This window comes from Lepisma saccharinum, chromosome 6, assembly GCF_977018435.1.
Source record: "Lepisma saccharinum chromosome 6, izLepSacc3.1, whole genome shotgun sequence".
Classification (NCBI taxonomy): Eukaryota; Metazoa; Arthropoda; class Insecta; order Zygentoma; family Lepismatidae; genus Lepisma; species Lepisma saccharinum.
Genome location: NC_139234.1, coordinates 43,725,898 through 43,738,868, shown reverse-complemented (window position 1 = coordinate 43,738,868; position 12,971 = coordinate 43,725,898). Strand labels below are relative to the sequence as shown.

At 38.9% G+C, this 12,971-nt stretch overlaps 1 protein-coding gene across 4 annotated transcripts in view; it reads left to right on the top strand.

Annotated features, from left to right (window-relative positions):
* LOC145988718 (uncharacterized) overlaps positions 1-12,971 on the top strand; it is a 363,608-nt gene that overhangs the window by 120,176 nt on the left and 230,461 nt on the right. For all 4 annotated transcript variants that reach the window (XR_014441777.1, XM_083123825.1, XM_083123826.1 and 1 more), the window contains 4 exons: positions 225-485; positions 2,389-2,511; positions 3,644-3,817; positions 7,128-7,251. Coding sequence is in view for 3 of the 4 variants with exons in the window: in XM_083123825.1 (XP_082979951.1) it covers positions 225-485; positions 2,389-2,511; positions 3,644-3,817; positions 7,128-7,251 (682 nt within the window). In the remaining variant the exon portion in view is untranslated. The remainder of the gene's footprint in view (positions 1-224; positions 486-2,388; positions 2,512-3,643; positions 3,818-7,127; positions 7,252-12,971) is intronic.

Sequence of the window (12,971 nt, the reverse complement as noted above, 5' to 3'; positions counted from 1 at the left end):
GAATGAATATTTAATTTTTTAAGCAAAGGTTGCTTGACCCTAGTGGGGGGAAATCCCCGACATTTCCCCACCCTCTCTTAATTCACACCATGCCTTTCATTACATGTGGTACAGTATAAACCAATGCTAAGAGATCAGTATAAGATCTTTCTTAACTGCATTGCTTTTGAATTGTAATGTTTTTTTCATTATTTTCATATAAAGGGAACAATATTCTTTTGCAGGATGTTGAGTTCAATAAGGTGGCTCATGTGCAGAATTTGGACTCTCAGAAAGAATTGCAGACAGAGCGAGACAAGCTGAAGAAATATCAACAAGCAGTAAAGAAACTTAGAAATGAAGTGGAATTGCTAAAGACAAAGCTCTCTGAAAAGGAGGATAAGAATGAAAAGCATTCAAACAGCAACAAGCCAGTGAGCTTCCTCCGTATAGATGGAGACAGTTCCAGATTATTTAATGAAGATATTGTGGAGCTGAAGAAGCAGGTAGTCTTTTATGCTCTATAAGAACATATGTAACTTTATGGTCCTTTCATTATGCATATTTTCTCAGCATTTTGATGCTACAGAGATAGTAGTAAAACTTTGTGCAATCAGTTATCCTACAGATTGTTATTAACAGTTATATTTTTATATTTAATTTCTTTCTTTCTTTTTTACTTCTTACTTTCCTCACTTTATTTCTCCTATCCTCAGCTGACAGAAATAATGAGATGAGGTAACAAGTAACAACCTTCATGCTATCAAGTTCACGATTGGTACATGGCATTTTCTGTACCATCCCTCCTGCTGAGAATGTAAAAATCCAGGAATGTAATATTGGGGGTCAATTCATTTCCCAGTTCTATTTCAATGAATTCTCTAATGTTATAAACTTTATCCATGCTGTGACTGCTGAAATTACAGTGAAACCTTGATTTGATGTTTTTCAGAGGACCAAGCTGGCAAAACTTAAAATATGGTGCAACGTCCCTCTAGTGCACTTCTTAAAATAAACTTATACCACGGCTACAGATATCTTAATCTCAGGGGATAGGTTCTTTATTCGAGAATTCCAAATAAGAAAGTGTTTTATAGCCAAGAGGATATAGTTAAATGTGGATCTATATTCTGAAAACTGTACACAATACAGAGAAAAAAATATATGACGAAGCTTGTATATACATTGAAATATATATATATATGCTGATTCCAAATTTACGTCGGTTATTATATTCTTATATATACATGAATAATTCAAAGGAAATCTTCTTCTTTCTTCTCGTAATTTCTGGGAAAAAAGCTTCTTCTTTTCTTCCTTCTATTCTGGGAAAAGGCTTCTTCCTTCCTATCTTTGATTTGTGAAAATGCTTCTTCTTTCTATTTTGGGAAAAGGCTTTTTCTTCTTTTCTCTCTTTGATTTGGAAAAGGCTTTTTCTTCTTTTCTCTCTTTGATTTGGAAAAGGCTTCTTCTTCTTTTCTATCTTTGATTTGGAAAAGGCTTCTTCTTCTTTTCTATCTTTGATTTGGGAAAAGGCTTCTTCTTCTTTTCTTCCTTCTAATTTATTGTCTTTCCTTTTAAAGCGTAATCTTATTTATTACATATATGCGCTCGCTTTCCCTGCTTCTTTGGCAAACGACACAAGCTATACTTATAGAAAGAGTAGGGTCGACTAAACTGACAATAACGCCACCTCCTATGTAACGACCAAAAGGGGAATAGCCCAAGATCGCTAACAGCAAAGCGCTGCCTATGGCCCAGTGCATCTAATAAGAAGCGCAACCGTAAGTGCTTCGGGGCATCTAATTTGACACAGCGCCACCGAGGGATGGACAAACACAAAAGCTGACGATGTTCTCCTCGTCAGAGGTATTAAATCAAATTTTGATCACTAGGATCAGAAAGGAGAGATACATTTCTGAATTCATTTGCTCACTTATTAACTTTCCTGATTGTTTCAGATACGAGCATATTCTTATTTATCTTAATTTGCTATTTACAACATTTTATTTACTCCTTCTATAATTTTTATACTCTTCCTTTATGTATTTTGCATTTACTATAATATATATAATTGCTCTTCTCCGCTCCGAGTTTCTACAATGAATTCTGCTCTTCTTTATATGGCGTGCTGCCATCTATTGTTGCTGTCGGGAAACATTTCTTCCTTGCATTTCTCATTGTGTCGTCGGAACTGGCACATGACAATGGAAATATGCAAAATAGAGGAAAATTTTATAACAATGCTATTTTGGGAACATAAAGATTGAATGTATAATGCGGGAAAATATAAAATGCGTGAATGTAAAATTGGGGCTCTACTGTTAATTGCATATTTTTATGTGTGTGGTAAATGATCTCCATGGGTGACTCAAAAACCTACATAGCACTTTCTTTTTTTCCCTTCAGGTTTCAGAGCTTCAGCACAAGGTCAAAGAAGAAACATCCATGAGAATTGGTCTTGAGGTAGAACTTAAGAAAATGAAATACGATCTTGATGGTGTTTCATCTGCACATTCACGGGTTCAGGAGGTAAACTTTGGATTTCTTCATTTTCCAAATAGGTGTAATGTGCAGCATATCTGTGATTAATGCATTTGTCATTCAGTTCTCATTTGGAAAATAACAATAGTAAATGCTTTGATTTACAGTAGTTCTGATGTTGTTTGCTGTACACAGCACAGGAGGCATTATATTCAAGACATGCACAGTCAACATTTTATACACAGTGTTAAAAACATTTTGGCTTACAATGTCCTACATCCAACATAGTTATTAAAAAAGGTACATGTTTGAAGCTTTGAAACAATTTGAATGTATTAAAATATAACATGGAAGGAATGTTGTTTTTATATTTCTAAAGAAATTAGAGTTCATAAAATATAGTAGGGTTGGACCAATACAAAGTTTTGGTGGAAATGAAGGTGCATATTTAGACATTTACTTTTTTAAAAAGTAGGGCATGTAGCTTATCCATAAAAATTATAATAATATTGCAGAATAATCTGTAATTTTACTGATATACTGATACACCGATATCCAATATCGGCTGATACTGATTAATCTGTCCCATCCCTAAAATATGGCCATATCAGTGTGATAGTATTGGTCAAATTACCAATGAGATATATCTTTAAGTAGCCTGTAATTTTGTGTAAATTTCTGTTATTTTGTTATTACTAATGGCAGTCACATGCTACATGCATTAAGAAAGTTAATGAACCATTTATGTTCCTCAAGAAACATTTGCATTTTTACATCAGAATGGTGGAATGTTGCTTATGGGTATTAGTGTAAGAAAAAATGTCATATTGGTCCATACCTAAGCCCCGCGACAGGTTAAGTTTGCAGCAACTTTTCGCATATAATAGACCCAAACGTGCACACAGAATGTAGTCCTGCTGCAATACTGCGAATTTTCTCATTGTCTGTGATATGAACAGCTCGGCAGTTGAGGCAAGACTTGCATGGGAGATGCTAAGCCCCATTCTCGCCTGGTTTAATACATAACATCTGCTGCAAACTTAACCTGTCGCGGGGCTTAGTAGAATATAATGTAGACAAAATATAGACTTATCATTTAAAACTCACAGAATATTCAATTTCTTCCTGTTGATTTGCTATATCTCAGAGTACTAATATACTTATTATATGTTGCTTTTAGGAGAAGTGCAGTTTGGAGAGAGAGCTAAACCATCTGCAGGGTAGGATGGAGAATGACTTCATTTCTAGAAACGAACTTGATGAGATACGTCAGAAATATGAGCTTTTACTGAGGAAAACGAGGGAAGAGGCTGAACTCGCAACTTGCACTCAGTTAAATTCAAGGCTAGCCCAGGTATGCTGTTAAAATATTCAGCCCAAAGTATGACTGATCTCATTGTATCAGATTTGGTGAGACTCCTTAATCTTACAAAAAGAATTCAATAGGTTTCTTACCGGAACAATTCAATAAGTTGGCACTAACGTAATATTCTTAATAATCTTATTCCTTATTTTTAGCCAAATTTTGAATTTGTAGAATTGAATTGCACTCCTTGAAACCATTGTGCACAAATTGTACTTTTATATTCAGAAAAAAAACATTTGACAAATATCAGAATTGTACTCAATTGCAGGTTATTTATAATAATAGAGTGATAACTTAATTTTATCGATACACAAATGTCCCATGTCGAATGTATTAGCCCATACAGTAGAGTGCAGATTTTTCTGTCCCATCCATAAAATAGCTTTTAACGTCTGTACTTGTATTCCTATTACTATTCGTGTGAATATAAGAGATGGATTCATGTACAGCATTTTATAAATACACTTGCAAAAGAGTCATTCCATGCAAAATCAACACAGCCTTTGACCTGACCATCTCCGATTTTCATGAAATTTGGGGAGTTGAAACTATGCATGGAACTTAGTAAATATAAAATTTTTTAGTTTCGTGCATCTTGTAATTGTTAAATTATTCAAGGTCAAAGTTAGCATAAATTGCCCTTTTTGAGCCCGCTTAGCTATACTAAATCTGCTGTAACTCCGCCACTATTTTGCCTAGGAAGCTCAAATAAAGCGTATTGAACAGGGAATTGAACAAGCTTTCCAGTGATATATAACAAGCCTACCTTTGGATAAAAATATAATTTTGTCACGTGACCTTGACTTTTGACCTTGAATATCTCAAAACATGTCATCACCAAAAATCGTGAAAAAAATATATTTGGTCCCTCATACTATACTCTAAAACATATCAAAAAATCATTCTGGGACTGCAATGGGATCAGAAGATACAAAATAATATGTGTAACTATGTGACTGATAAAAGCCCCATTACATGAACTATGAAGAGTCAAATGTCCCTTAACACCCCCTACAAAATGTGAAGGAGTTATCCTGGGTATAATTGGTCATAAAAGAAATAGGTTAGGCACAGGGAGATCCCTAGCCGTGTGTGTCATGCGCAGATCCGGCATATTGTTGACCGCCATATTGAATTCAACGCAAAAATTTCAAAGGAAAGGGTGTGATGTGATATATCAAATCAGGCTAGAATTTCACGAGAAATGAAGTGACGAAGGTTTATCCAACATATATTTAACCGGCAAAAATTTATTACTGCATGCTTGTAACAATTTTCTCCTTTTCGAGGTGTTAAAAACAAAGCATTGGAATGCTCCTAACGTGTTAGGAACTCATCGAGATCATGCTGACATCTTGGGAGAGAAAGAAGTATACGCACCATTACATATGATTTTAATCAGCTACATCCACCAAATAGTTGAATAGTGAAGAATATTGGGAAAAGTATCTCAAACAATTATGTGACACTTCCTTTGGAATGAAAAATTCTTCAGTGACTAGGCAAATTTTTATGTTCACGGTGAAGTTAATAAAAATAATATGCCATACCTGTGATTTGCTCAGTCAAATGGTTTTTGCTGGTAAGCTAATTATGTGGTATAATGTATGGCGAATGGAAATGGTTGGTCCATATTCAACAACGGAACCTTAAATGGTGAGGGCTTCTTGGATTTGTTAAGTGAACAGGTTTTTTCACCCTTGCTTACGGGATATGGCATTTTTCGAGAGTTTTGAAACAGGACAGTGTGTGACCACACTATGTGGACATTTTGGCAATTTCTTCATGGTTATTTTCTAGGTAGATTGATGGGCACACGGGATCTATTAAAAGGCCTGCACATTCCCCAGATCTAACATCTTAGGAGGACTTTTACCTTCAGAATCATTTGAAGAGAATGGTGCATGCACTAAAAGTCCCTGATATTGACCATCTGAGAGAAGGCATAGTTGTTGCTTGCGATGTTGTTGCACATGCTACATTACCAAATGTTCTATGCGAGTGTGAGAGACGTCAACGAGTGTGTTCACAGGAACATTGACAACATTATAATGTGCATATATCGTAAGTGAAAGATATGTGTATAACTTTTTGCTGGCGTAAGATACGTTGGAAAATCCTTCGTCACTTCATTTCTCATGAAATTCTAGCCTCATTTGATATATGACATTACCCCCCTTTCCTTTGAAATGTTTGCGTTGAATTCAATATGGCGTCAACAATATGCCGGACCTGCGCTTGACACACACGGCTAGGGATCTCCCTGTGCCTAACCTATTTCTTTTATGACCAATTATACCCAGGATAACTCCTTCACATTTTGTAGGGGGTGTTAAGGGACATTTGACTCTTCATAGTTCATGTAATGGGGCTTTTATCAGTCACATAGTTACACATATTATTTAGTATCTTCTGATCCCATTGCAGTCCCAGAATGATTTTTTGATATGTTTTAGAGTATGGTATGAGGGACCAAATATATTTTTTTCACGATTTTTGGTGATGACATGTTTTGAGATATTCAAGGTCAAAAGTCAAGGTCACGTGACAAAATTATATTTTTATCCAAAGGTAGGTTTGTTATATATCACTGGAAAGCATGTTCAATTCCCTGTACAATAAGCTTTATTTGAGCTTCCTAGGCAAAATAGTGGCGGAGTTACAGCAGATTTAGTATAGCTAAGAGGGCTCAAAAAAGGCAATTTCTGCAAACTTTGACCTTGATTAATTTAACAATTACGAGACGCACGAGACTAAAAATTTTCATAGTTACTAAGTTCTATGCATACTTTCAACTCCCCAAATTTCATTAAAATCGGAGATGGTCAGGTTAAAAATTGCACATATCTGTGTTGATTTGGCATGGAATGACTCAAAACTAGTTTCTTTTCTAGGACAAAACCCAGTAGAGTGACTTAATTTATCGCATTTATGGAAGTAAATATATCATTCAGGTTCAACGGTAACAAACCATTTAAAATTAGATCAGTGCATAACAGATACTGATATATTGGTCAATTTTACATCACGGTGGTTGCGGTAAACGCGGTTTAAAATTACTTACCCTTTTGTGAATGAAGACAGTGGATCTTCGAAATTAATAGGATTTAACCATTAAATTGTGCAACGCGGCAGTGCGAAATCTTCTAAATTTCACGTAAGTAATTTTACATCAGTTTGCATTTGAAGATGTGGAAATTTCAGCCATCTATCCATTCCCACGTAAGAGTAATATTTCCGAATTTAAATAAGCTATAATATGTGATATTTTATTTTATGCTATTTAAATTGTAATTAGTTTCAGGAACAAGTTCGCCAGGAGAAACTCAGGAATTCTGCGGAGACACAAATGAGGCAAGATTTCCAAGATACGAAACAGAAGTTGCTGGGAGAATTAACTAAACTTCAGGCAGCTCTACAAGGTAACCTTGATTTTCTTTTTATTAGTTGTTAGTTAAAATGAGAAATCAGCGTAACATAATAATTCTTGTGTTTAGGGTTACGACTTTTTGTAACCCAATGTTCCCGTGTCATAAATCGAGGAACTTTTGTTCAAAGGTAATGAAAAATAAAATAATTAGATTTAGTTTTGGAAAAAGGTCACCGCCAAACCAAAAAAATGATTTTACTATATACGCGTTAACCTATATGTACTTTATTGTTATAACATAACATACAAAATTACAAATAAATACAAAATTACAAACTTACAAGTAGGAATAGCATAATTATAGCAAGCTAGCTGATTACCTGGCATTACCTGGGTATTTATTTATCCCGATCTTGTATTAGACAGGAAAATGATGAATTTTAACTATAGTGTAAAATGTAACAAATTTTATATGTGATCGTGAATGTCACCAATTAGTTTAGCGACTCCGAAAACTATGGATTCGACACTAATCTAGGTCATTTGTGGCATTTTATTTTTCACCCCCTCTCAACCCCCCATGCCGATAGGTGATGAACTTGAAGTTGAACTGCATTGTGAGTGTCACGAAAGCTATGGATTCCACACTAATATCGGACATTTTCGCAACACAGCCTGAATGTTAGACAACCTGAGAAACACTATCGTTGTACAGATTGCATAGAGTCACAGATGTCTGTTTGTGCAGAATTTAATATCAGTGGTTTTCGATTATTTTTACATGTCACCCTTTCCCACCCCACACCTAGGAGTGCCAGGGGTGTCTTACCCCCAAAGTATTCTTTCCAGATTTGCAAGTGATACGTGTACCAAGTTTGGTTGAAATTGCTCCAGACGTTCGAGAGTTATGCCGGAACAAACATACAGGGTGATTTCAAACTCCCATTACAAATTTAGGGGGGTGAATCTAGAAGGAAAAACAAGCCGAAAGTGCCATGTGGCAAAATTACGAAAATGGCACCGTGTGGCTGCCAGAGCCGTGAGAAAATCGGTTCACACCTCTTTCAAAGAGCAATAACGTCTGAACCACGAAAGATACGAAGATCGGCTCTGGCGGAAGTGGAGGAAATCGTATCCAAACAATATCAGGGCGTTGAAATTGCGGCGCTTTTCGTAATGTGCAAGGGGAATCCCCAAAGGAAATGGGGAATCCCCACTGCATGTGAGCGGAAACTCGCGCAAAATGGAGAAAGACGACGAGGGAACATGCTGTCACAGGATGGTCGAAAAGTGACACATGGAGGGAGTCCCCAGAGGAGCGCATGAAGTGCGACAAATGGAACGTGCTTGGACAGTGACTGTCGCGCATCCCAGATGGTACGCAAAACTGAGTGATGGATGTACACGTGCATGCTACGTGGAACGCAACGTGCAATTACAATTGCGATATGAACCACTACGTGCCCCCTCCCACCAGGAATTCGTTGAACCTGGGACCTCGGGAGTACAAGGCAAGGTCAGCCGGAAGTCGGCTCTCTGAGGAGCAGCACCAAATATCCACGTGCCCCACGAATGCAGGGACACCTCCCTAAAAGGCGCGCGCGCGCGCGCAAAAAAAAAAAAATTTGGCATGTACGTATGAAGGGTTTCACATTGGAATGTACAGTATTACTTTGGCGGAAGGAAAACAGAGAGTAGCACAAACAGATAAAAATCAGTAACACAGATATTGACCCTTTGTCCTGAAAAATAGGCAACTTGTGCTAAATCTTGAATCATTGCTGCTTGATGTTTCTGTTCATTACCGATGGTATGAAGGAACGACGATGAACTCGGAATGCAGCACGTAAGCACTGCGAAGGACAGTATGAAAACATCCTTTGGCGTGTGCAGAACGGAAACTCACAACAGGGGCTCAATATGACGACCACCAACATCGATGCACACATTGTACCTTCGAAGAATGTCCTCATACAGACGATTGAAGACCAGTGGATTCTCTCGAATGAAGTCCGCTGCTGCCACAATCCTAGCAACCAGGTCATGCTCAGACTCGATGGGGGTTTCATAAATGAGACTCTTCATGCGCCCCCATAGAAAAAAGTCCAGGGGAGTTAAGTCGGGAGATCGTGGGGGCCACGGCACCGGCCCGGCACACCCTATCCATTGCCTCTCATATCTGTGTGTCAGATGGTCCCGTACGTCCCGTGCAAAGTGGGATGGCGCCCCATCATGCTGGAACCACATGTTTTGCCTAATGGCCAATGGCACATTTTCCAACATCTCGGGCAATGTCTCTTGGAGAAAAATCAGATAAGTACGACCTGTGAGATTGGTGGGAAGTACATATGGGCCAATTAAACGACCGGCCAGTATTCCTGCCCAGACGTTGATGCCCATTCGCTGCTGGAACCCACGAGCTTTCGTTGCGAATGGGTTCTCTTCATCCCACACATGGCTGTTGTGGGAATTAAAAACACCCTCTCTGGTGAATTTCGCCTCATCCGTGAAGAGCACCAACTGTGGAAACTGAGGCGTATTCACGCAACGACGCACAAACCATGTGCAGAAGCGAACACGTGGTTCAAAATCTGTGGGACCCATGGCGTGCACCTTCTGGGGGTGATATGGGTGCAGTTGTTGATCATGAAGGACATTCCACACTACAGTCTGAGATACACCAACATCCCGCGCTACGATTCGGGTACTCGTACCAGGGTCTTCGTGCACAGCATGAAGAATTGCCTCCTCCACCGCAGGCGTGCGCCTCGTCCTTGGGGCACCGGTGTCCACTCTACTCACAACAAATGTTCCAGATTCACGAAGACGACGGTTCACTTTTTCGAATATGGTGTGTGATGGTGTCACACGTTCCGGGAAACGTTCCTGGTACATCGCACGGGCAGCCCTTCCATTGCATCTCGCTTCCCCGTAAATGAGCATCATGTCTGCATACTCCTCAAAACTGTATTGCACCATCGTGGGAGTTTTCACATCCACACACACCCACAACGTCGTAATGTTCCCAGAAGATACGTCGTGTGTACGTACTCAACCAATGTGTCACGTCCAGCGCTCTCTCCATACAGTCTTGCAATACCCAGAGGGCGCAAGGGTCAACTTCGACCAGGGATAGCGAGTGACTCCTAGTATGACGTCAGCGCACACCTTCATGCATCACAGAGGCTACGAACGGGAAGGAACGTCAGTAAGTACGGGTTGGTCGCTCCCGTTCCATGTCCTTCACGTGAGAACGTTAATGACTAACGTCGGACTCGCATGGGATACCTCTACACGCTCTGCAGTAATGTAGTACAGAACAATACGAACGTGTCCCAGCATTCGTGGGGCACGTGGATACGTATTTGGTGCTGCTCCTCAGAGAGCAGACTTCGGCTGACCTTGTACTCCCGAGGTCCCGGGTTCAACGAATTCCCGGTGGGAGGGGCACGTAGTGGTTCATATCGCAATTGTAATTGCACATTGCGTTCCACGTAGCATGCACGTGTACATCCATCACTCCATTTTGCGTACCATCTGGGATGCGCGACAGTCACTGTCCAAGCATGTTCCATTTGTCGCACTTCATGCGCTCCTCTGGGGACTCCCTCCATGTGTCACTTTTCGACCATCCTGTGACAGCATGTTCCCTCGTCGTCTTTCTCCATTTTGCGCGAGTTTCCGCTCACATGCAGTGGGGATTCCCCATTTCCTTTGGGGATTCCCCTTGCACATTACGAAAAGCGCCGCAATTTCAACGCCCTGATATTGTTTGGATACGACTTCCTCCACTTCCGCCAGAGCCGATCTTCGTATCTTTCGTGGTTCAGACGTTATTGCTCTTTGAAAGAGGTGTGAACCGATTTTCTCACGGCTCTGGCAGCCACATGGTGCCGTTTTCGTAATTTTGCCACATGGCACTTTTGGCTTGTTTTTCCTTCTAGATTCACCCCCCTAAGTTTGTAATGGGAGTTCGAAATCACCCTGTATATACACACTCACACACACATCCATTTTTATATATATAGACTATATAATGATCATGTCTTGTTGAATCTGAATCTGAGCTGAAGTTTCTCCTTCATTTTACAGACGTTATTAAGATCTTGAAGACACTTGATTACCCGTTCTGCACACTGATTTGTTCTGGTAATTCCCAGTCCCGATGGTTCTTGATTCCAAAACTTTTTCACAAAGTTTAATGCTTTTTGATGAACTTGCAAGCTGCTACATAGCTTCTGATAATCATCTGCATTGTAGATTTGGTCAGTAAACCAATGGTCAGCACATCTGTAAGAGACTACAAATTTTGCATAGTGAGTCTCTTCTCTCTGGTAGAAGAATAAATGCCAAAAGAGCTAGTATTGTTTGGGAATTCCATCTTGCATTACTAAATTTATCTAATTTCTGAAACTTCACTTCAGGAAATCCTCCACATTCTTCAAAAAGAACAGGAAACCCGAGTTAAATGAAATATAAATTTCATATCATCACGCCATCCTGCTGTTTCAGTAATCTCTTCTTTATCATTCTTGAAATTAATCTTGAGTTGCTCGTAGTTCTTTACAAGTTCTGGGATAAATGGATATTTGATATTGGGCGATGTGTGTTGTTTCCTCCAAGTTCATCATCCATTATTATGCGAAGCACTCTGTCAAGAACGTGATATTGACAACCAACGAATTATGATTCTTCCAGTTTTTGTTTTTTGAACAAACAGTCTTTGCAACTGAATTACAATCCCATTCTTTCTTCCAGTGTTCACATTCATAGTGTCTGCAACAATCATATTTATACTCTTCCATAAATTGTATTCATCGAGAACAGCTGTCATTCCTTTGACAATGGTATCTGCTTTTCTGTCTGGTAGATCTAGTGCTTCTAACTTAACATCTCTTCGTTCATTCTTCAACACTAGCATTTGATATTCTTGGTCATCAATATGTTTACCATCAAAATGCAACAACCAATTTTCTAAGTGTAGTGTTTTCTTCATTTCTTCTTTAAGTTTAACAGCTTCTTTAATGGTGGACCTGTAAATACCAGATTGTGAAGGTGCCTCAATGTCGATCCCATCTTGAGATAACATTCACTCTCAGTCTCTAATGTTTCGGAAGTTGACGTAGTAGTAGTTTGTTGTTGTTGCTGTTGTTGAAGTGGGCTGCAAGGGCATTTTTCTTCTTTTGAATGGATGGATAGTTTTGGAACTTGCAACCTTCCCAGTTGTATAACCAACATGTCCTTTGATTTTGATCTAAAGATGATATAACCTTCTGTCCTCACTGCACAGCCATTCACCATTTTCTTTTGTGATGTCAAAAACTTCATTCAGTTGATTATATTTTCCTCGTTTTACACATTCATCATAGGTGTTCAGCACCTTACTCAGTTTTGCTTCTACAACTTGAATTGATAAGATTGGGACATTTAATTTCTTTTGCCATAAACTTGTTACTTCTTTCATGATTTCCTTTATGCTCCAAGGAACAGGTGGCGACCAACAATTTGGATTTTGAGTGGTATCCTGCTGTAGGTTTCCAGTGATTGCTCTTCTAGTTGAACATTTCTTCTTTTCCTGTAATTCTTGAAATCATACTAGATTCTTCGTACAGATCTTCTTGTTTTTTTCAGTAGTAGAAGCACTTTTCTTATAAGACATTATGATTACAAATAATAATTGGTGATTGGAATTATTGCGGAATAGTTCGTACTTCAACAAAATAATGGCTAAGCGCACATTTATACACAACACGCCACACTGCGTCACAAAAT